Source organism: Schistocerca piceifrons, chromosome 10 (assembly GCF_021461385.2).
Source record: "Schistocerca piceifrons isolate TAMUIC-IGC-003096 chromosome 10, iqSchPice1.1, whole genome shotgun sequence".
Classification (NCBI taxonomy): Eukaryota; Metazoa; Arthropoda; class Insecta; order Orthoptera; family Acrididae; genus Schistocerca; species Schistocerca piceifrons.
Genome location: NC_060147.1, coordinates 100,108,360 through 100,134,539, shown reverse-complemented (window position 1 = coordinate 100,134,539; position 26,180 = coordinate 100,108,360). Strand labels below are relative to the sequence as shown.

At 44.6% G+C, this 26,180-nt stretch overlaps 1 protein-coding gene across 1 annotated transcript in view; it reads right to left on the bottom strand.

The window, feature by feature from the left end:
- Positions 1-26,180, bottom strand: part of LOC124718934 (glutamate-gated chloride channel) — a 428,257-nt gene that overhangs the window by 247,618 nt on the left and 154,459 nt on the right. Inside the window, exon 2 of the mRNA XM_047244597.1 lies at positions 15,365-15,451. Coding sequence (XP_047100553.1) covers positions 15,365-15,441 — 77 coding nt within the window. The 5' untranslated portion in view covers positions 15,442-15,451. The remainder of the gene's footprint in view (positions 1-15,364; positions 15,452-26,180) is intronic.

Here is a 26,180-nt window from a genome sequence, read left to right as displayed (position 1 = left end):
CGGCTGAAAATGACTTACAAGTTCGTGGCGCCCTCCATCGGTAATGCTGGAACTCAATATATTGTTGGCCCACTCTTAGCCTTGATGACAGTCTCGACTCTCGCAAGCATACGTTCAATCAGGTGCCGGAAGGTTTCTTGGGGAATGGCAGCGCATTCTTCACCGAGTGCTGCACTGAGGAGAGGTATCGATGTCCGCCGGTGAGCCCTGCCACGAAGTCGGCGTTCCAAAACATCCCAGAGGTGATCTGTAGGATTCAGGTCAGGACTCTGTGCAGGCCAGTCCATTACAGAGATGTTGTTGTCATGTAACCACTCCGCCACAGGCCGTGCATTATGAACAGGTGCTCGATCATGTTGAAAGATGATATGCGATCCCCGAATTGCTCTTCAACAGTGGGAAGCAAGAAGGTGCTTAAGACATCAGTGTAGGCCTGTGCTGTGACAGTATCACGCAAAACAACAAGGGGTGCAAGCCCCCTCCATGAAAAACACGACTACACCATAACATCACCGCCTCCGAATTTCACTGTTGGCACTACACACGCTGGCAGATGACGTTCACCGGGCATTCGCCATACCCACACCCTGCCATCGGATCGCCACATTGTGTACCGTGATTCGTCACTGCACACAACGTCTTTCCACTGTTTAATCGTCCAATGTTTACGCTCCTTACACCAAGCGAGGCGTCGTTTGGCATTTACCGGCGTGATGTGTAGCTTATGAGCAGTTGCTCGACCATGAAATCCAAGTTTTCTCACCTCCCGCCTAACTGTCATAGTACTTGCAGTGCATCCTGATGAAGTTTGGAATTCCTTTGTGATGATCTGGATAGATGTCTGCCTATTACACATTACCACCCTCTCCAACTGTCGGCGGTCTGTGTCGGTCAACAGACGAGGTCGGCCTCTACGCTTTTGTGCTGTACGTGTCCCTTCATGTTTTCACTTAACTATGACATCGGCAACAGTGGACCTAGGGATGTTTAGGAGTATGGAAATCTCGCGTACAGACATATGACACAAGTGATACTCAATCACCTGACCACCTTTCACATCTCACGATGTCTAATGACTACCGACTTCGCTGATATGGAGTAACTGGCAACAGGTGGCAGTACAATGCACCTAATATGAAAAACGTATGTTTTTGGGGGCGTCCGGATACTTTTGATCACATAGTATCCCGGACAGCTTATGTTCGATGGGCGCAGCTCCTTCGCGTATCTACAATGCGATTTTGCAAACTACTCTATGGCTCGCCTCTTCTTAGCTCTATGCGACCGGAAAAGATCCTGCAAGAATGGGATCAACGATGACTGAAGAGAATCGTTAGACGTGACAGAAGTGCAACCATTCCGCAAATTGCTACAGATTTCAGTGCTGAGCCATCAACAAGTGTCAGCGTGGGTACCATTCAACGAAACATAATCGATATGGGCTTTCGGATCCGGATGACTGCACTACACAAAGCTTTACGCCTCGCCTGGGTCCGTCAGTACCCACATTGCACTGTTGATGACTGGAGACATGTTACCTGGTCGGACGATTCTCGTTTCTAATTGCATCGAGCAGATGAACGTGTACGGAGAAAACCTCTTGAATCCATGGAGCCTGCATGTGAGCAGGGGACTGTTCAAGCTGGCGGAAGCTCTGCAATGGTGTGGGTCGTGTGCAGTTGGAGTGATATGGAAGCCCTAATACGTCTAGATACGACTCTGCCATGTGACACTACGTAAGCATCCCGTCTGATCGCCTGCTTCCATTCATACACATTTTGCATTCCGACTGACTTGGACAATTCCAGCAGGACAATGCGACACCACACACATCTAGGACTGCTACAGAGTGGCTCCAAGAACACTCTTCTGAGCTTAAACACTTCCGCTGGCCACCTAACTCCCCAGACATGAATATAATTTAGCATATCTGGGATGCCTTGCAACAGGCTGTTCAGAAGAGATCTCCACTCCCTCGTACTCTTACGGATTTATGGGCAGCCCTGCAGAATTAATGGTGTCATTTCCCTCCAGCACGACTTGAGACATTAGTTGAGTCCATGGCACGTCGTGTTGCGGCACTTCCGTGTGTTCGTGGGGGCCGTACACGATATTAGGCAGGTGTACCAGTTTCTTTGGCGATTCAGTGTACTTGTTGTTTATGCTGAAGGTGTAGCTGCCACTCCATCAGTACCATCCAGACTGCATTCTTCGAAGCGAGCGTTGTACAGACAGGCTGATGCACCTGCTACACGTTGCAACACCATCTCATCAATTCCACTGTCTGAACAAAATTTAAAACCCACAGGAGATGACGCCAAACAATGTGGTCTTGCAGCAACTGATTCGACCCCACTTGCATGCCTGAATCAGTCAGTCAGTTCGAACATCGATTGATAAAAACATATCATGGGGGTGTAGGTGAACAGGAAGACAAGAAGGACTGTACCACAATACTAATAAGGGCAGGAGTCCTAATTCCACTCGTTTACTAGATTAGAGCCTGCTGCATTGCTCTTGTACACTGTACGGTTTGCACAGATTTTTGTTTTTGTTTTTCTGTAATCGAACTTTTACGTTATTCACAAATTGCAACCACTTCTAGTTAAATGCATAAAAGCACGATCTTTTCCGAATGTACTGCAGACGAAAATGCGATTCTGGTAGCTGGATTCGGTCTTCGTTAATTCTGCCTTTTGAGTTCTTGTGGTGATATTCTCTAAAAACTCCCATCCCTTAACGCATTTCTTTAGAAGTCAAATACGAAGCTTCATAGATTTTAGCTTTAACTAAGTTTTAATATAAAGAAATACCTTCGTAAAAATTATCGTCCCCTATTTCACCCCGTTAGTGGTCGAATTTAAAAAAAAAAAAAAAAAAAAAAAACCAATGCACTGGTGCTGCTGGTCGCAGTGTGGTTTCCGTCGCCTGAGACACCGGACGTGTGTGTATTGTTGACGAAGGGCTTAATGACCGAAAGCTTTATTTGTGACAGTCTTTTTTTTTGTGCCTATCTGCGACTCAGCATCTCCACTATATGGTGAGTAGCAACTTCTCTTTTCATAACATTGTTAAAATCCTATCTATGTTGGTTTAGTCTCTGATCATCCACTGGATGCGGATAGTCTGAGTGATTTGTGTTCCGTTCTAAGAAACGTTAGTTTTTCACGAATATCAATGTTTATGGTGTATGTCCTGATTTGCAAGTACGTTCAATGATGTAATGTGGATACTGTCCGCAAAATGTTCTGCGAATAGAGTTAATATTAAAGAAGAGGTAAATTAAAGTCACGCCTGATTCTGATGTTTTATTAAATGAACAGCGAAAATGTAGTAAGTTGTTTGAAATTATGTGGAAAGTTCGCTCATTTTCAGATGCTGGTTTGGGTAACTTGCCCACGATGAGTTACGCTGTCCCAAGACGTGCACAAAGTTTCGAACTTTAAAACTTGGCTATTGTGATAAACCTGTAAACGACTTTGGTAGCATTTTAAAATTTTAACTTCGACCACCAATATAAATATAATACTGATAATCAAATTTTTATGGGGCCTGGCAGCCGTCAGAAAGGTATCCTGCAAATGGGACTGGGTGATCGTCTTAGCTGATTAGTAATGCAGACAAGTGACATGTAGTAACCAGAGCAGAATACTCAACACTTTAGCCTGTTATCACTTATCGGATATCTTGTTTCTGTATTACGATATGTTTTCTGTTCCCGTAACATTAGTCCAGTGGTCCCTGAGGAGTAAAATCAAAATGGGTTCCATTACGACTTTGTAACGACTCTAAAATACTTGATTTCTTCAAAAATGATCTGCAAGCTACATGAAGAAAAGAAAAAAAAATTAACAGAAAAAGAACCCACGACAGGTTGCGTAAGAGCACCCAAATTATGGAAAGCCATAACCATACATGTCTCTTAAGAAAACCACAACTTTTTCGAGTACAAAGATGAAAGTTATGCACCCAGTGCAATCCGGCGCTGATGAACGTGAAAACGTCAGATCAGTAGAAGGACCAAAAGATTCTCATCAAAATTCAGTATAAAGCCGACAATTTCGGTGGTTCAAAGTAACATGGCTGTACACAGCCACACGTCAAAAATGGTATCACACTAGCAATTCTTGCAATACTGCAAAAATTTAATCGCCATTCTCTGAAACAGTGCAAAACATCCCCACCAACGCCTGAGGTTTTGTGGACCTCCTACCCTGCCGTACGTCAGCGCCGGCACGGAGACCTGTCTCTGAACTAGCAGAGCGCTCCATTAATTCGGGCTGAAACACGCCTCCTCTCTCTAGGACGGGTTCAGGACCCACCCGGGGCAGGCGATGAGTCGTACGGAGGTGAAGGTGTGGATGTTTTACCAAATAGGCGCGCCTCCACTGACGGAACAGTTTCTGTCAACCTGCAGACTATGGGGCCCCTCATCGTGCAAGATATTTCCAGTCAGCGTTTGATAGGGGAAAATCTTCGACACCTAGTATATATGTTAACAGCCCTTGTTTAAAACTATGTTTGAGAACATTTCTCATGTTTTTGTCATTATTGTTTGTATAACAAAGAACATGTCAACATCAGTTTAAGAAGTAATTTTCACGCTAAACTGAAGAGAGGTATTGACTGAATTCTGTATCGTTTAAGAAAAGTGAGTTGGCATTGACCAAACAGCATTTTGCCGGGCGCTACGAGCGCCATGGCGAGTGGGGCTGACGGGCGACGAGGACAGCTTAACAGGGAAGGAAAAGCGGGGCGAGCCTGCAGCCGGACACCGCTAGAGCGAGCCAGTCGCTTTGTCACAGTTTGCCAACAACACCGATTGTGTTAAATTAGATTTACGTTCTGAATTAGGAACACCGTTGCGTCTAAGCACTTGTTCAAAAAAGAAAAAAGAAAAAGTGGAGAAGTCACATCATTCAATGCTGAATGGGAATTGCTGTTTGAACGCCATGCAAAGTGCTTAATACACCGTCGCATTATTATGAGCTGGAGAAATATTCAGTGGAACATCGTTACAACACCAGGCACAAAGACGATTTCATTACAGAAAAAACAGAGTTTAGGGAAACTAGAGCAGTGACAAAATAATTAATGGTCGCTGTCAGCAATAATTTGACTTCATCTAGTCTTTTAATGCAAGGAGGGAATCATTTGCTAACAGATATGGCGGATAAGACTGATGTTATAAAAGAGAAGTGAATGCGTATTTCTTTGTTTCTAACTGAGAATAGATCTGCGTTTAAAACGCTTTCGTAATGAAATATTTTCATACAACCTTTCATCCTCTTAGGGGTTGAATTTGCAAAACACTGAAACACAAACCGTATATTACGGACTATAAGACGCTACGGACTATAGGACGCACCTCAATTTTTAAGCATTTTTTAAAAAATAACGTGTTTACCATGTTATTATTATATTGCAAAGCCAAGCTAAAAAAATTCTTAGTTTATTAAACCGAACTGACCTTTAAAATTCACGAGAAACGTCATCCGAACATTCTTCTTCTTCTTCTTCTTCTTCTTCTTCTTCGTAGTCTTCGTTGTTTCTTCATATATAAGATGGTCTTCACTGCCATCGAGAGCGTTACTTATGGCGCACTTCTTGAAAGAGTCTCCTCTCATTCCAGATCACGACTGTTTTATCCACTGACACACTTTTTTGGATTGTAGGTCGTTTAGAGGATTCCTTCGGCGTGAAATCATGTTATGTTTGATCCGTAATCCAGGTGTTTCATTCCTCTCTTATATACACTATAAATGGTTCATTCATCGAGATTTCACGAGGTTGCAATTGTGACGTGAGTCTTCTCAGAATAACAATAAGCTCTGTATTTCCCCGTCTCAATTTCTCTTTCACAGAATTAAACTGATCGAGGACAAAAAGAGATCTCTTCTTTAATACAGTACCTTTCCAACTCTCGCACAATATGTCAATGCATAATTTAATACCAACCTCGTCCATCCAAACGTAATCATGTACATGCACAACAACACCCGTCGGTATTTCAGATAGTTTTGGCATTGTTTTGTGCTTGAAAATGATCGCGGGATTAAGTTTGGTATGGTCAGCACAATGTGAAAGGATAGCAGTGTGCCGGCCGAAGTGTCCGAGCGGTTCTAGGCGCTTCAGTCTTGAACCGCGCGACCTTTCGCAGATTCGAATCCTGCCTCGGGCATGGATGTGTGTGATGTCCTCAGGTTAGTTAGGTTTAAGTAGTTCTAAGTGCTAGGGGACTTATGACCTCGGATGTTGAGTCCCATAATGCTCAGAGCCATTTGAACCATTTTTTGATAGCAGTGTAGTGCTCTTTTTCATGTCAACTTGTTTTTATAGTTACAGTTTTAGCACCTTTCATGGCAACTGTTCTGTTACTGGCAACAGTTCTGTCACTCGGTGAATGGTTTTTTTCTGTTGGTGGAGGACCGAAATATCGCTCAGCTACTCCGTTTCCATGTTCTTTTGCCTATGCTATTACTTGCACTTTATAGTCCGCATCATATGACTACCTTTTATTTTTTTCCGTTACGAAACTGATTACTATCAAAAATATTGTACTGTTACCGATAACGCAAGTCACTTTCAGTTCATGTACATCTACATCTATACTCCGCAAGCCACCCAACGGTGTGTGGCGGAGGGCACTTTACGTGCCACTGTCATTACCTCCCTTTTCTGATCCAGTCGCGTACGGTTCGCGGGAAGAACGACTGCCGGAAAGCCTCCGTGCGCGCTCGAATCTCTCTAATTTTACATTCGTGATCTCCTCGAGAGGTATAAGTAGGGGGAAGAAATATATTCGATACCTCATCCAGAAACGCACCCTCTCGAAACCCGGCGAGCAAGCTACGCCGCGATGTAGAGCGCCTCTCTTGCAGAGTCTGCCACTTGAGTTTGCTAAACACCTCCGTAACGCTATCACGCTTACCAAATAACCCTGTGACGAAACGCGCCGCTTTTCTTTGGATCTTCTCTATCTCCTACGTCAACCCGATCTGGTGCGGATCCCACACTGATGAGCAATACTCAAATATAGGTCGAACGAGTGTTTTGTAAGCCACCTCCTTTGTTGATGGACTACATTTTCTAAGGACTCTCCCAATGAATCTCAACCTGGTACCCGCCTTACCAACAATTAATTTTATATGCTCATTCCACTTCAAATCGTTCCGCACGCATACTCCCAGATATTTTGCAGAAGTAACTGCTACCAATGTTTGTTCCGCTATCATATAATCATACAATAAAGGATCCTTCTTTCCATGTATTCGCAATACGTTACATTTGTTTATGTTAAGGGTCAGTTGCCACTCCCTGCACCAAGTGCCAATCCGCTGCAGATCTTCCTGCATTTCGCTGCAATTTTCTAATGCTGCAACTGCTCTGTATACTACATCATCATCCGCGAAAAGCCGAATGGAACTTCCGACACTATCTACTAGGTCATTTATATATATTGTGAAAAGCAATGGTCCCATAACACTCCCCTGCGGCACTCCAGAGGTTACTTTAACGTCTGTAGACGTCTCTCCATTGATAACAACATGCTGTGTTCTGTTTGCTAAAACCTCTTCAATCCAGACACACAGCTGGTCTGATATTCCGTAGGCTCTTACTTTGTTTATCTGGCGACAGTGCGGAACTGTATCGAACGCCTTCCGGAAGTCAAGGAAAATAGCATCTACCTGGGAGCCTGTATCTAATATTTTCTGAGTTTCATGAACAAATAAAGCGAGTTGGGTCTCACACGATCGCTGTTTCCGGAATCCATGTTGATTCCTACATAGTAGATTCTGGGTTTCCAAAAACGACATGATATTCGAGCAAAAAACATGTTCTAAAATTCTACAACAGATCGACGTCAGAGATATAGGTCTATGGTTTTGAGCATCTGCTCGACGACCCTTCTTGAAGACTGGGACTACCTGTGCTCTTTTCCAATCATTTGGAACCTTCCGTTCCTCTAGAGACTTGCGATACACGGCTGTTAGAAGGGGGGCAAGATTTTTCGCGTACTCTGTGTAGAATCGAATTGGTATCCCGTCAGGTCCAGTGGACTTTCCTCTGTTGAGTGATTCCAGTTGTTTTTCTATTCCTTGGACACTTATTTCGATGCCAGCCATTTTTTCGTTTGTGCGAGGATTTAGAGAAGGAACTGCAGCACGGTCTTCCTCTGTGAAACAGCATTGGAAAAAAGTGTTTAGTATTTCAGCTTTACGCGTGTCATCCTCTGTTTCAATGCCATCATCATCCCGGAGTGTCTGGATATGCTGTTTCGAGCCACTTACTGGTTTAACGTAAGACCAGAACTTCGTGGGATTTTCTGTCAAGTTTATGTTCTGTCAAGTTCTTGTTCACTGGGCCCGCAGACTGTAACGACGCATCATAGACCAGACAGTGTTCTGGGTTTGTGGAGGCGGGTTGGGAGGGACACAGTGTTAGCAAGCTCGTGACTCCCCGCAACTCGTGTTCGTCGCATCGGTGCACTGCTGCTCACAGTTGAATTCAGTGTTCCCAGATAGAGACAGGTTTCCCGCTGCGTCGAGTATATGGCCATTTTCAAAACTGGCGGGAATTTTACATCAAACACTGGACTTTTTTTTTTTATTAATTTCTAGTATAAGACGCACCTGCATTTTGGAAGAATTTTTTCGAGGAAAAAAGTGCGTCTTATAGTCCGCAAAATACTTTTTTTTTAAATTTCTAACCGAGAAGTAAATATCAGTTTTCATACATGTAAACTTCACCCAATATTTCACCCCTTTAGGGGTCGCTGGGAAGTCCATATACCGGGTGATCAAAAAGTCAGTATAAATTTGAAAACTGTATAAATCACAGAATAATGTAGATAGAGAGGTACAAATTGACACACATGCTTGGAATGACATGGAGTTTTATTAGAACCAAAAAATACAAAAAGCTCAAAAAATGTCCGACAGATGGCGCTTCATCTGATCAGAATAGCAATAATTAGCAGAACAAAGTACGACAAAGCAATGATAATGTTCTTTACAGGAAATGCTCAATATGTCCACCATCATTCCTCAACAATAGATGTAGTCGAGGAATAATGTTGTGAGTAGCATTGTAAAGCATGCCCGGAGTTATGGTGAGGCAAATAGCGTCGGATGTTGTCTTTCAGCATCCCTAGAGATGTGGGTCGATCACGATACACTTGCAACTTCAGGTAACCCCCAAAGCCAATAATCGCATTGACTGGGTTCTGGGGACCTGGGAGGGCAAGCATGACGAAAGTGGCGGCTGAGCACACGATCACCACCAAACGACGAGCGCAAGATATCTTTCACGCATCTAGCAATATGGGGTGGAGCGCCATCCTGCATAAACATCGTACGTTCCAGCAGGTGTTTATGAGCCAGGCTGGGGATGATGCAATTCTGTAACATATTGGCGTACCTCTCACCCGTCACGGTATTTGTTATGCTGTCCAGCGCCATCTGTCGGACATTTCGTGGACTATTATTTTTTTGTTCTAATAAAACCCCATGTCATTCCAAGCATATGTGTCAATTTTTACCTCTCTATCTACATTATTCCGTGGTTTATTAAGTTTTCAAATTTATACTGACTTTTTTTGATCATCCGGTACATCTTCCATGCAGTCGCGATCTCTCCCCATGCGCTTTCCATATTTCTGGAGCGCTGAAGGAAGACATTCGTGCCCGTCGAGTTGCTTCAGGCGAGGAGGGGCAGGTGTGGACATTAATCCATGAAGGCATTGATCACCCTGTCTCACAGTGGAATAAATATATCAGCATTCATGCTAATTACTTTTTAAATAATAAACAATTTATTTACTTTTTTCCATGTGTCTCGTTTTTATTTGACTGGCCGTTACGCATGTAATTTCCGTCTGTCTCGCGTCGGGGATACACAGAAAATCGAGGATAGGCAATTCGTTATCTTTTTTTTCTATTTTTTTAAAATTTACAGCTTAACTCCCTATCAAAATAAACGCAGTATTACTTGTGGCCTAAGCGACCGAGTTTCTCGCCAGTTATTCGTCTGCTGCGGAACTGCCTTCTGTTCAGTGCGCCGGCTTTCTGGACACTACCATCCGGCTGCACCATACATTAAATACACGTCTGCCGGCTCCAATAACGAGTAATGCTTCCAGCAGTGGTAAATTCCACTGTGGAAGCACCTCAGACGATTCTGTGTGAAGGTAGCTCCAGCATTGTTGATTGCTGGGGCTTTTAAATTTCAGACTCGCTCAGGGAGAATGGAAAATGCCAGAGGGGAGTTGTTAGACTGTTAGCTGGTTTGCGATTCAGCCGCTGAGCAGTACTTCTGGCAAATGGGAAGTCACCGGCGCCATGCTGCTACAGCGAGTATACTTGCTTCTTACATCCACTCGCGGCACATCTGTTGACGCTACGTATCGTCCTGGTACATTCTCACTGCGGACCGTTGCTGATTACAATCAAACAAGAACAAAAACTCAATGCCCATAACAGTTCTTTTCTACAAAGGCAGGATTTTCTGACCTCTATGGCATATGATGATTTCTATTAATTTACTTATTACTAATGTTTCTTTTGTACAAATGATCAGTTACCAAATCGGACGAGTCGTTAGTAGCCTCCTCAATGCAGACTACTGGAATACACTGCCCTTCCTCTTCTACCTCCCTTCATTTCATCTACCCTCAATTTGCGTTGCTGGTGAGGTTCTGAGCCAAATGCTTTCCGGGAATCGAGAAATATTGCGTCTACCTAACTGCCTTGATCCATGCCTTTAAGGAAACCGTATCAGAAAAGAGCAAATTGTGTTTCGTATAATCGATGTTTTCGGAAAGGAGATCATTCTCTACGAGATACCTCATAGCGTTTGAGCTCGGAATATGTCGGATTTCCTCCGCTTGGTACCGGAGCTCTAAATATTTCTTAGCAGATACTTCACATCGTATGGCTGTCTCATCATCAGCTGACGTCTGGCACGCTACTGCTGGTTTCTTCCCCAGCATTCGTCCAAAAACTCTCCTATCGGCTTTCGCTGTTGGGAATTTCTCAACCTTAAGTTCTCTCTTTGGAAAGATTTTATCAGCTCTCTATAATACAGAACACCTCTGTTTCAGAGACCATCGAACCAAGCACCGATCTTAACCGCACTCCTCAAGTGGTCAAATGAAGAAAGAGAGGCCTCCCGCGGGAGGTTCGAATCCTGCCTCGGGCATGGATGTTAGGTTCAAGTAGTTCTAAGTCTAGGGGACTGATGACCTTAGATGTTAAGTCACATAGTGCTTAGAGCCATTTGAACCATATGAACAAACATGCGGAGACAATCACAGACAAGACTAGAAAAAGGAGATTACAATTCTACGGACGCGTATACAGAATGACATCACACAGACTGACCAAACAGAACTTTGACTGGGTGACCACTAGAAACAACAAATTGGTGCCAGAGGTAAAAAACGACCTGAACCAACGCAACATAACACCAGACACAATAAACGACAGAATAAAATTCAGAAACATCATTAAGGAACGTAAACTACATGAGATACATTGTGACAAACGAACAGGTAGAAAATGAACCGATAAACAAACAAGATCACAGCCGGAAGATGAAAGAAATATGGGCAACCAAAAAGGTAACCAAGATGAACCCGAAAACACGAAGCCGACAAGAAGCATGGACAGAGGACCGGAAAACGGAAACACAGCGAGCGAATGATGGAAGTTTGGGCAGCAAGGAAGATAGAAAAAGGAATTGGCCATGTACACTACTGGCCATTACAATTGCTACACCAAGAACTGGCATGTGATTACATTTTCACGCATTTTGGGTGCATAGATCCTGAGAAATCAGTACCCAGAACAATCACTTCTGGCCGTAATAACGGCCTTGATACGCCTGGGCATTGAGTCAAACAGAGCTTGGATGGCGTGTACAGGTACAGCTGCCCATGAAGCTTCAACACGGTACCACAGTTCATCAAGTGTAGTGACTGGCGTATTGTGACGAGCCAGTTGCTCGGCCACCATTGACCAGACGTTTTAAATTGGTGAGAGATCTGGAGAATGTGCTGGCCAGGGCAACAGTCGAACATTTTTTGTATCCAGAAAGGTCCGTACAGGACCTGCAACATGCGGTCGTGCATTATCCTGCTGTGATGCAGCTTAAATCACTTAATAAAGGCAAGGCCTCCGGTCCAGATTGTATACCAGTCAGGTTCCTCTCAGAGTCCACTGTTCAAAGTGCCGTCAATGCGAACAGGAGGTGACCGAGACGTGTAACCAATGGCACCCGATGCCATCACGCCGGGTGATACGCCACTATGGCGATGACGAATACACGCTCTCAATGGGGGTTGACCGCGATGTCGCCAAACATGGATGCGACCATTATGATGCTGTAAACAGAACCTGGATTCATCCGAAAAACTGACGTTTTGCCATTCGTGCACCCAGGTTCGTCGTTGAGTACACCATCGCAGGCGCTCCTGTCTGTGATGCAGCATCAAGGGTAACCGCAGCCATGGTCTCCGAGCTGACAGTCCATGCTGCAAACGTCGTCTAACTGTTCGTGCAGATGGTTGTTGTCTTGCAAACGTCCCCATCTGTCGACTCAGAAATCGAGACGTCGCTGCACGATCCGTTACAGCCATGCGGATAAGATGCCTGTCATCTCGACTGCTATTGATATGAGGCCATTGGGATCCAGCATGGCGTTCCGTATTACCGTCCTGAACCCACCGATTCCATATTCTGCTAACAGTCATTGGATCTCGACCAACGCGAGCAGTAAGGTCGCGATATGATAAACCGCGATAGGCTACAATTCGACCTTTATCGAAGTCGGAAACGTGATGATACGCATTTTTCCTCCTTACACGAGGCATCACATCAACGTTTCACCAGGCAACGCCGGTCAGCTGCTGTTTGTGTATGAGAAATCGTTTGGAAACTTTCCTCATGTCAGAAGGTTGTAGGTGTCGCCACCGACACCTACCTTGTGTGAATGCTCTGAAAAGCTAATCATTTGCATATCACAGCATCTTCTTCCTGTCGGTTAAATTTCGCGTCTGTAGCACGTCATCTTCGTGGTGTAGCAGTTTTAATGGCCAGTAGTGCAGTTTAGTCTAACTGCGCTCTTTAAGGGCAAAACACCAATAATAATAATAATAATAATAAATAAGTAAATACATATATTTACGTATATTTAAAGTAAAAGAGGCCGATTTACTATTAAAATTATGATAAAAGTAAACAGCAGTGATTTAAACTTTAAGAAAGTAGTGAAAGAATTTTGGTCAGGATTTCGACACAAATACTCCACTGTTGGACGGGGACTCCGAGTTTAACGTCAACATCGTTCGCCTCGGTAGCTGGGTAGTCAGCGTGGCGGATTGCTAAGCGAAGGGACCCGGGTTCGATTCCCAGTCGGGTAGGAGATTTCTCCGCTCGGGGACTGGGCGTTATGTTGTCCTTACGTTCGTATCGCCATAAATGACATTCCACTATATTGAGATGGTTGAATGGGTAGGGCCCAAAGATCAATAAATTTCACAAAGAAGTCACCCTCAGACGCATGCATCAGCACTGTCACATGCTCTCACTTCATGAGACACTGGGGGGGGGGGGGGGGGGAGGACTTTGGAATTTACTCCACGACACTGGCGCAAAGACTGGTGATGGCGAACTTTACCTCATCACCCCGAGTCTCCGTGATGACGAAATAGTTGCGGTGTAAATTCCACCTGCCTCGAGCTTACCTCCGAGTTAGCTATCTGGCGTTGGCGACCCCGGCTACGGAAGCAGTTGACCAGTAGGTTACAGAGGTGAATACTGAGTTACAATTGACGTACGTATACAGACTGAAGCGACGAATGGAAATGAGTAACAAGGCCGTGATTTTCATTCGTCGTTTCGGTGTGCATATACACATCATAGATGTTTGAGACTTGAAAAGGTCTCTGACACCACATAGTTTCATTATATTTACAAGTAATTCTACATCTACATCTACATTTATACTCCGCAAGCCGCCCAGCGGTGTGTGGCGGAGGGCACTTTACGTGCCGCTCTCATTACCTCTCTTTCCTGTTCCAGTCGCGTATGGTTCGCGGGAAGAACGACTGCCGGAAAGCCTCCGCGCGCGCTCGAATCTCTCTAATTTTACGTTCGTGATCTCCTCGGGAGGTATAAGTAGGGGGAAGCAATATATTCAATACCTCATACAGAAACGTACCCTCTCGAAACCTGGAGAGCAAGTTACACCGTGATGCAGAGCGCCTCTCTTGTAGAGTCTGCCACTTGAGTTTGCTAAACATCTCCGTAACACTATCACGCTTACCAAATAATCCTGTGACGAAACGCGCCGCTTTTCTTTGGATCTTCTCTACGTCTTCCGTCAACCCGACCTGGTACAGATCGCACACTGATGAGCAATACTCAAGCATCGCTTGAACGAGTGTTTTGTAAGCCACCTCCTTTGTTGATGGACTACATTTTCTAAGGACTCTCCCAATGATTCTCAACCTGGCACCTGCCTTACCAACAATTAATTTTATACGATCATTCCACTTCAAACCGTTCCGTACGCATACTCCCAGATATTTTACAGAAGTAACAGCTACCAGTGTTTGTTCCGCTATCATATAATCATACAATAAAGGATCCTTCTTTCTATGTATTCGCAATACATTACATTTGTCTATGGTAAGGGTCAGTTGCCACCCCCTGCACCAAGTGCCTATCCGCTGCGTATCTTCCTGCATTTCGCTGCAATTTTCTAATGCTGCAACTTCTCTGTATAGTACAACATAATCCGCGAAAAGCCGCGTGGAACTTCCGACACTATCTACTAGGTCATTTACATAAACTGTGAAAAGCAATGGTCCCATAAGACTCCCCTGTGACACGCCAGAGGTTACTTTAACGTCTGTAGACGTCTCTCCATTGAGAACAACATGCTGTGCTCTGTTTGCTAAAAATTTCAATCCAGCCACACAGGTTGTCTTAGTTTATCAGGCGACAGTGCGGAACTGTATTGAACACCTTCCGGAAGTCAAGGAAAACGGCATCTACCTGGCAGCCGCGACTAAAAAATTAAGCCGAAGAAGTTCATACAAAATAATTATGTCTACGATTTTTACCATTAGGAGGACGCCCACAACACTGTATTACAACTAAGCCTTCTTTTTTTCTAAATAGTTTCGGAGCATGCTCCTAAACTGCTCTTGTAACGGGCCTGTCCGAAACATAGGAATTTCTATCACCTGTTAACAAAGCTACGGCGTGGACCAGGTGTGTGGACAAAATATGGCACAACGTCTGGACCTGCGACCCACAACGGTCACGAAACATGAGCAGCGGGCGGGCTGCGTACTTACATTTCCGTGCTGCCGGTGACGAGGGACAGGGACAGCAAGATGGCGGCCGCGTGCAGCAGCCACGATGTCGTCCCCATGTTAGGACATCTGCAACACCAGCACACACCAGCCTGTCACAACACACACACTATCGAGCATCACACTAGTGACTGGCATGTTTACAAAAAAGTGCAGAAGCGATACGCTATCGAAGAGCAGACACACACGACGTTGATACAGGGCCGTATGAAACTACAATTTAGACAAGAAGTATATGTATTACGTTGTTAGCTGACGGTAATTTCAGTCATACAGTGAGCTGATAAGCGTGCAAAATCGTGTACAGCATATGCCGAGGTGACAAGAGTCACAGGATACCTCCTAGCATCGTGTCGGGCCTCATTTTGCTCTGCGTAGTGCAGCAACTCGACGTGGTATGGACTGAGGAAGTCGTTGGAAGTCCCCTGCAGAAATACTGAGCCTCTAACTGCGAACGTTTTGCCGGTGCAGGATTGTTGTGTACATAGTTCCGCGTAGTCAGTGCGTACACAACTTTCCCACTAGAGCGCGCCCCGCTGAGCACAACAGCGCAGGCGCAGCGCTCGTCCATCTCCACACTACGAGATGGCACTCCCTTAGAGACGGACCAAATTCTGCTTCCGCCAATCCTCGTATTAATATGTATGCAGCCAATGAGATTGCTGCTAACGTAGAACCTTTCCTCCTCGCGGATCACACTCGCGCAATGATACCTGAAAGCGCGAGATATTATAACGGGTGTACAGACCTCCGATCAGTCAGTCTGCATTTGTCTGTACCAGTCTGCATAAGTCTGTACCAGTCTATAATCAAGTTTCAGTCTGCGCCTAATAAGATTACCATATTCCTGTACATAGCCATGAAGATAAATGAATAGACACTTTGTCAAGTATCAGAGTTATGTGAGAATAAGATTAACGTACCAAGACCAAAGGAAATTCAGACTGTCAATTGTAAACAGCATACAGAATCAAGTTACGTAATGTCTATGCTTTTTATTATTTTAATAAATGTGTGTGAAAATTAATCAAGTTCTGTTTAAAGTTGGTCACCGTCAATCTGCTACTCTAAGCGAGCATGTGACATTTCTATTGTCTGACCAAACGGCAGAAGATAAACACGCCGCAATAAGACCATGAGACATATTGCTAACACTCGCCTACTTCGTTAGAGCGACAAGTCAAATAATCTGATGGTGTGTGTACTGAAAGTCTTACAGTACGCACACCACAAGGATTTTGTGCGCGAACTGACCTCTTTTTTTCCCTTTATTGTAATTTAACACCTTTACATAAGGTGGGCTGGCAGCAGCATACTACACCACTCTACAGCCACAAGTTTGACAAATGAAAAAAAAAAAAAAAACACACATAAGAGATTGAACAAAGTGGTGGGCAAAAACCAGTAGACACAGAAACAAAGAACACGAAGCCGTTCGCACTCGACGAAAAACACACTAAAAACTGTCGGCACGGCGCACAAACACTGACGACTACGACGGCGCAGGTGAACGAAGGAGCGTGACGGAGAAGAACACTAAACACAAACACGATGGCACACACACGAGAAACTGATGGCGATGATCTCCGGCGCGTGAATGTCCAAGCAGCGTGTGCGAGTCCGGGGACCTACCGAGAGGGGAAGAAGGGGGTGGGGAGGGGGAGAGGGGAGAACAAAGATGCCGATGGCAGAGGGGACGGGGGGAGGAATGAAGGTAAGCGGGTAGGGGAAGCCCGGGGGAGGAGTGGGGAGAAAGGGAGGAGGGAGGGAAGGGGGAGAGAAGGGAGAGAGGGTGCACGAAGGAAAAAACACAGGAAATGGGAGGGGAGGATCAAAGTTGATGGGAGGGGTAAATGGAGGGGGCATCATCGGGGAGGGGAAGCTGGCGGAAGCCACCTTGGGAGAGGATAAGGAGGGTGGAGAGATGGAGAGCAGGTGGGACGTGGAAATACAGGCGCGGCGTTGGAGAGGATGTGAGAGACGAGCGGGTGAGGGGGATCTAGTTTACGGGAGGTGTATAGGATCCGTATCTGTTCGAGGAGGAGGAGGAACTGGGGGAACGGAATAAGATCGTACAGGATCCACATGGGGGAGTGGAGACAGATACGACAGGCGAGGCGGAGAGTGTGGCGTTCGAGGATTTGAAGGGATTTGTGAAAGGTAGGAGGGGCGGAGATCTGGGCAGGGTGGGCGTAGCAGAGGATAGGGTGGATGAGGGATTTATAGGTGTGGTGGAGGGGTCCAGACCCCATGAACGGCCAGAAAGGAGCTCGAGGAGACGGAGCCGGGAGCGTGCCTCGGCTTGGATTGTCCGGAGACGGAGGGTCCAGGAGAGGCGACGGTCGAGGGTGGGGGTGAGGGCGATAGGACGGCCATAGATGGTGATATAGAAAACGAGGAGGCGGAAGGAAGGGGTGGTTTTGCCTACAATGATCGCCGAGCTGACATCCCGATTACGTCCCATAAATGGAATACGGGTGAGCCGTGGCGGATTGGCACTAGCACCGGGTATGCTCGTTATATCGTTGCAATCGATTTTAGTGGTTATATGTTATCTCTGGATATCGTGTGGCTTTCTTCCGTTTGGCGGGCTTCAAGAGTCGGCCGTCAGCTTTCGAAAGAAAAACATTGAGAAAGATTAAGGAAAGGCAAACCTACGTTTCTAGACTTAGAGAAAGCTTTTCACAATGTTGATTGGAATACTCTCTTTCAAATTCTGAAGGTGGCAGGGGTAAAATACAGGGAGCGAAAGGCTATTTACAATTTGTACGGAAAGCAGATCGCAGTCATAAGAGTTGAGGGGTATGAAAGGGGAGCAGTGTGTGGGAAGGGTGTGAGACAGGGTTGTAGCCTATCCCCGATGTTATTCAATCTGTATATTGAGCAAGCAGTAAAAGAAACAAAAGAAAAGTTCGGAGTAGGTATTAAAATCCAGGGAGAAGAAATAAAAACTTTGAGGTTCGCCGATGACATTGTAATTCTGTCAGGGACAGCAAAGGACTTGGAAGAGTAGTTGAACGGAATGGACAGTGTCTTGAAAGGAGGATATAAGATGAACATCAACAAAAGCAAAACGAGGATAATGGAATGTAGTCGAATTAAGTCGGGTGATGCTGGGGGAATTAGATTAGGAAATGAGACACTTAAAGTAGTAAAGGAGTTTTGCTATTTGGGGAGCAAAATAACTGATGATGGTCGAAGTGGAGAGGATATAAAATGTAGACTGGCAATGGAAAGGAAAGCGTTTCTGAAGAAGAAAAATTTGTTAACATCGAGTATAGATTTAAATGGCAGGAAGTCGTTTCTGAAAGTATTTGTATGGAGGGTAGCCATGTATGGAAGTGAAACGTGGACGATAAATAGTTTGGACAAGAATTGAATAGAAGCTTTCGAAATGTTGTGCTAGAGAAGAATGCTGAAGATTAGATGGGTAGATCACATAACTATTGAGGAAGTATTGAATAGGATTGGGGAGAAGAGAAGTTTGTGGCACAACTTGACTAGAAGAAGGGAACGGTTGATAGGACATGTTCTGAGACATCGAGGGATCACCAATTTAGTATTGGATGGCAGTGTGGAGGGAAAAATTCGTAGAGGGAGATCAACAGATGAACACACTAAGCAGATTCAGAAGGATGTAGGCTGCAGTAGGTACTGGGAGATGAAGAAGCTTGCACAGGATAGAGTAGCATGGAGAGCTGCATCAAACCAGTCTCAGGACTGAAGACCACAACATGAATGTAATCGAACTGTGTGCCTCTGGAGTATCTTCTCAGTTGTACGACTGCTTCATGATTTAGTGTCAGGCAGGTCACAGTTAATAACATTGAATTGGTGGATAAGTTCGCAGCGTTTTTCCATACATTTAATAAACACAACTATGTCGTCGTAGTTCAAGTTTCGGCATTCACTGCACGCACGTTGGAAAGACAGGAATAACACTCTAATTCCTTGCATACATGTCGGTGCTTGTATACCCGCATCGGAGTCGCTCTACGTTACATATAGGCAGCATCAACGTCCTCGAACGGAAAATTTTTGATCGCCCTTATACACTCATGTTCATAAATTAAGGATAATTGCAGAAAGTGGTGCCACAGAACGTGGCACTACACAAAAATGGCGCTTATAGCATAGGCACATAGGGAACACACACGTTATTGGTGATAATTTGAGAAAATCGTCCCGAAACAGATGTGCTACAAAACGCCACTGTTTCCTGCGCATATACCCCGACATCAGTATGGGATATGATCACCATGCACACGTACACATGCCGCACAACGGGTTGGCATACTCTGTATTAGGTGGTCGAGCAGCTGCTGGGGTACAGCCTCCCATTCTTGCACCAGTGCCTGTCGGAGCTCCTGAAGTATCGTAGGTGTTTGAAGACGTGCAACGCTACGTCGACCGAGAGCATCCGAGACGTGCTCGATGGGGTTTAGGTCTGGAGAACAGGCAGGCCACTGTATTCGCCTGATATCGTTTCAAGGTACTCCTCCACAATGGCCACTCGGTGGGGCCGTGAATTATCGTCCATCAGGAGCAAGGTGGGACCCACTGCACCCCTGGAAAGGCGGACATACTGGTGCAAAATGATGTCCCAATACACCTGACCTGTTACAGTTCCTCTGTCAAAGACAAGCAGGGGTGTACGTGCACTAATCGTAATCCCACCCCACACCATCAAACCACGAGCTCCATACAGGTCCTTTTCAAGGACATTAAGGGGTTGGTATCTGGTTCCTGGATCACGGCAGATGAAAACCCGGCGAGAATCACTGTTCAGACTATACCTGGACTCGTCCGTGAACATAACCTGGGACCACTGTGCCCATGACCGTGTACTGTGTTCTTGACACCAGGCTTTACGGGCTCTCCTATGACCACGGGTTAGTGGAATGCACCTTGCATGTCTTCGAGCGGATAAACCCTGTCTGTTCAGTCGTCCGGAGACTGTGTGTCTGGAGACAACTGTTCCAGTGACTGCGGTAAGGTCCCGAGCAAGGCTACCTGCAGTACTCCGTAGCCGTCTGCGGGCACTGATGGTGCGATGTCGATCTTCTTGTGATGTTGTGCACTGTGGATGTCCCGTACTGTAGCGCCTGGACTCGTTTCCTGTCTGCTGGAATCGTTGCCATGATCTTGAGATCACACTTTGTGGCACACGGAGGGCCCGTGCTACGACCTGCTGTTTTTGACCAGCCTCCAGACGCCCTAGTATTCTACCCCTCATAACGTCATCAGTATGTGTTCTTTGAGGCATTTTCAACACACAGTCACCATCAGCACGTCTGAAAACGTTTGCACACTTACTCGCTGCACTATACTCTGACGTGCACCATCACACCCTTGCGTATGTGGACTGCTGGTAGCGCCACCGTGCGACGACCGCAGGTCAAATGCACCGCATGGTCATACCCCGAGGTGATTTAAACCAACACCGACTCAAAGGAAGGCCTCGGCGCTTGTTGGTGACGTCACGTCATCTAGGCACGGCGAACGCCAGGTCTGTTGCAGGCAGAAACGCCTGGGCGTGCTTATTACTATAAATCTCTTATTTTTGGACAAAATGTTTGGTATTGTTTTGGATTCTGCAGTTTTATTTATAGATGAAAGATTTTCTTACTATCGTAAAGCTACAAATGAAGATCATAGTTCTGTACTACTGAATCCTGTCGTAACAAATGTAGATCAATATGAGAAGATGCTTTGCCCCATTGCAAGCTTCGGAAATTTTACATTCAAGTAACTATATTTACTTGATCCATTTTGTTATCGAAACTTACCCCAACCCGCTTACAATTAACTCGTTTCTTTTATTTATTTATTTATTTTCGTTTGACATCGTCACTGGAAATGTGAACTAATTTACATGTGTAAATGTCCAACTGTTGCCAGTCATTAGATTACAGCCGTTTTCAACGAAAGGAATTCTAAAGAGGAAACAAAATAGCTTCATACATCGAAAATACTGCTGAGCTTAAACTTTTTTAAACATACACATTAGAAAAGATAGATAAATATTCCACTTATGCAACTGAAAGGAGAAACTTAATAAGATAAAAAAAATTTTATTTGATAAAACACGTATCTCTCTTTTGCCTCTTCTTCTGTCCCCCACCCCCTCCCACAACGTGTACAATCGCAATGGTCCTCACCCCATAGTCAACCAAGATACCTAAAGAAGAGCACCAATATGTTCATAGTTTCTTGTAAAAGCAACCCAGTAGAAACGTAACTTCCTCAGATTTACAAATAAGGTAAAGAAGCACGAATTCTGTTGCTGCTGGACCATGAAGTTGTTTTTGTATGTCAATCCTTAAAACAGGTGGAAATTTAAGTTCAGGAGTTCACTATTTGTTGAGAAGTGCACAACTAATTGATTGCAGAAATCTCTCAGAACAATTTGGTTGGTCAACTACCGCCAGTAGTTTCACATTTTCCTGTGTCAGAGAGGGAGACACCACCGTTATGAGTATGCCTGCAACGGACCTGGCGTTCGCCGTGCCTGGGTGACGTGACGTCACGAACAAGCGCCGAGGCCTTCGTTTGAGTCGGTGTTGTTTAAACCCGAAAACCGCCCACCAGACCGTTGTTTCACCATGTATCAGCATTATCCCTAATTTGTGAGAATGAGTGTGTGTGGAGTCCGAAAACAATATGTTGTATAGCAAGGATGGTTGTACGGCTTAGTAAATACAAGCTGCCGAAGAAAGAAAAGGAATGCCAGTTAGCGTGTATCACGTATCAAAACAGGGCCCTTCCCGCGCAAGATGGCGCGGGCAGCCAGCCGGAGTGTTTTAGGGGGCCAGGCGGCGCTCTTGAGGTTTGCCGCGCTTTCAGGGAGCGCAAACCTTTTAATGAGCTCGCTTTCAATGGAGCTGCCAGACTTAAAGGTGACGGCCGCGATGGCGACGACAAAGCGCTGCCCGGCAACCGATGCCAGAGAGGCGGAAGTGGTTACAGCTCAGCTGCAACTATAGGTCGCCATCGGCTCTGCGAAGTTAGGGTGTAATTACTCCCAGGTAGTACAGTCTCACTCAGGACACAATCGATACCTCTTCGAAAAAAACGTTGTTATCTACCTGCAGTTTATTATATACTGGTCTGTTTTTGGGTCCCCATGAATGTAATCAAACTGCGTGTCTATGGAGTGTCGTCTCAGTCGTACGACTAGATCCGTACTTTGTTGTCAATAAGGTCACAGTTAATAATACTGTGTTGATGAATAAGTTCGTAGCGTTTTTGCATAAATTTAATAAAGAAAACAGATACACATAACAGACACTGTAGTCGTCAATGATATATTCTCCTTCACTGTTTGCAAAAGTGTGCCAATGCTTGCGATGCCACTGTCCGAATGTACTGTAATATTTTTAGACCATGCGGCATCGGACGTCTGGAAAGCGGCTATCGCGTGTAATAACCCTGAATAGCTTTGCCATGTAGTTCAGACTACTGCACGGAATTACTGAATAAATATTGGCGATGGCGTACAAGAAATCGAATCTTAAATGAATTCTGATTTTCATTAACCTCTTTGAAGTGACTGAACAGAATGCACTAACTGGTGTACGTTAATCACGCCTAGCAGGCGAACAACATTTACGTAACACAATATTCACACACATATGATTAACACTTGAACTTGTTGTGAGTTAGATCGATCCACACCATCTGTCAGTAATGATTTTAATGTTACTGAATTTGCATTGTACTGAAAGTACAATGAGTACTGTGGTGGCAATAAATTCTTTAATTGAATAATCAACTAACACTATAGAACTGATGGTTACTAGAGATGTTAAAAACATTACTTTAGAATCATTTTGTTCTAATGAAACGGCCGGCCGCGGTGGTCTCGCGGTTCTAGGCGCGCAGTCAGGAACCGTGTGACTGCTACGGTCGCAGGTTCGAATCCTGCCTCTGGCATGGATGTGTGTGATGTCCTTAGGTTAGTTAGGTTTAAGTAGTTCTAAGTTCTAGGGGACTGATGACCACAGCAGTTGAGTCCCATAGTGCTCAGAGCCATTTTTTTCTAATGAAACTGAATGAGGTTTTACGTTGATAATGTACTGAAAAGCCACCACATCTAGTTGAACTGTAATTAATGTGGCACAGTACCTGGCGTCTGCTGTCAGTTGTATAATCCGGCGTTTGTTGTAAATTTTCGGCGTTAACTCCGATTATATCCTCTTGTTGCATTAATACGCCGATACTCACGTAATACAGCCCTTTTACTGGTATTGCTGCACACACACAGTGATGGATTTGGGATAATAATGAACTATTTTCTGTAAATAATTGATGACACTCGTGGAATGCACTTTGAATCACAAACTTATTATTTCACTCAGACATTACACTGCAGAGAACTTGACTTGACAAATACATAAACTGGTTCGCTACGGATAAATGTACTTGTTATGGCGGCGGTATAAAATGCACTGTTCACAAAAACACTGTCGTACGATAACTACTAGTTCGTTGCTTGTGCTGGCGTGAGCTCATCAGTGGATCTCATATGGTAGTAAGATCACATTGAAACATTAGCTGCAGACACTGGTCACTTCACTTCATACCTTGCTGCTGGTCGCTGCAGTTCGTCGTAAATTACGCAGACTTCCACAAGGCGTGCCATGTGCTTTTTGAGCGGGAACAGCAACTACATCGCTCTCAAGCCGTCTCCGTCGAAAGTTCGTGTTTGTTGTAAGCTCACTTTTAACTGTCTATAAGCAACGTTACCGTACCGTACTTAAACCGTCACTTTCGCGCCGCGTAATCTCTGTTCTGCATCTGAACAGTTCCACAACACATCTCTACTGCCAAATTCACGCGCCAACCTGCATTGTCCGCGTGCTCGGGGATTTCCCTCACATTTAAATATTAATTTACACTATGCCAAGTTCTCTATTTACAAATGGACATACCATAAAATTACCATATTCAATTGCAATCATTTTATACAGGGTGTTTCAAAAATGACCGGTATATTTGAAACGGCAATAAAAACTAAACGAGCAGCGATAGAAATACACCGTTTGTTGCAATATGCTTGGGACAACAGTACATTTTCAGGCGGACAAACTTTCGAAATTACAGTAGTTACAATTTTCAACAACAGATGGCGCTGCAAGTGATGTGAAAGATATAGAAGACAACGCAGTCTGTGGGTGCGCCATTCTGTACGTCGTCTTTCTGCTGTAAGCGTGTGCCGTTCACAACGTGCAAGTGTGCTGTAGACAACATGGTTTATTCCTTAGAACAGAGGAATTCCACCGCCTAGAACACAGTGTTGTTGCAACAAGACGAAGTTTTCAACGGAGGTTTAATGTAACCAAAGGACCGAAAAACGACACAATAAAGGATCTGTTTGAAAAATTTCAACGGACTGGGAACGTGACGGATGAACGTGCTGGAAAGGTAGGGCGACCGCGTACGGCAACCACAGAGGGCAACGCGCAGCTAGTGCAGCAGGTGATCCGACAGCGGCCTCTGGTTTCCGTTCGCCATGTTGCAGCTGCGGTCCAAATGACGCCAACGTCCACGTATCGTCTCATGCGCCAGACTTTACACCTCTATCCATACAAAATTCAAACACGGCAACCCCTCAGCGCCACTACCATTGCTGCACGAGAGACATTCGCTAACGATATAGTGCACAGGATTGATGACGGCGATATGCTTGTGGGCAGCATTTGGTTTACTGACGAAGCTTATTTTTGCCTGGACGGCTTCGTCAATAAACAGAACTGGCGCATATGGGGAACCGAAAAGCCCCATGTTGCAGTCCCATCGTCCCTGCATCCTCAAAAAGTACTGGTCTGGGCCGCCATTTCTTCCAAAGGAATCATTGGCCCATTTTTCAGATCCAAAACGATTACTGCATCACGCTATCTGGACATTCTTCGTGAATTTGTGGCGGTACAAACTGCCTTAGACGACACTGCGAACACCTCGTGGTTTATGCAAGATGGTGCCCGGCCACATCGCACGGCCGACGTGTTTAATTTCCTGAATGAATATTTCGATGATCGTGTGATTGCTTTGGGCTATCCAAAACATACAGGAGGCGGCGTGGATTGGCCTCCGTATTCGCCAGACATGAACCCCTGTGACTTCTTTCTGTGGGGACACTTGAAAGACCAGGTGTACCGCCAGAATCCAGAAACAATTGAACAGCTGAAGCAGTACATCTCATCTGCATGTGAAGCCATTCCGCCAGACACGTTGTCAAAGGTTTCGGGTAATTTCATTCTGAGAGTACGCCATATTATTGCTACGCATGGTGGATATGTGGAAAATATCGTACTATAGAGTTTCCCAGACCGCAGCGCCATCTGTTGTTGAAAATTGTAACTACCGTAATTTCGAAAGTTTGTCTGCCTGAAAATGTACTGTTGTCCCAAGCATATTGCAACAAACGGTGTATTTCTATCGCTGCTCGTTTAGTTTTTATTGCCGTTTCAAATATACCGATATATATATATATATATATATATATATATATATATATATATATATATTAAACTAGGATAATATTATTATGTATAGTAAAAATATTAATTTAATATATATATATATATATATATATATATATTAAATTAATATATATATATATATATATATATATATATATATATATATATTAAATTAATATTTTTACTATACATAATAATATTATCCTAGTTTAATGCTTATTTATTTGATTATTATATATTTCATTATTATTATTATTATTATTATTAGCGAATGTCCCCATGGGAGAACGATAAGCAGGTGATTAACATTTCTT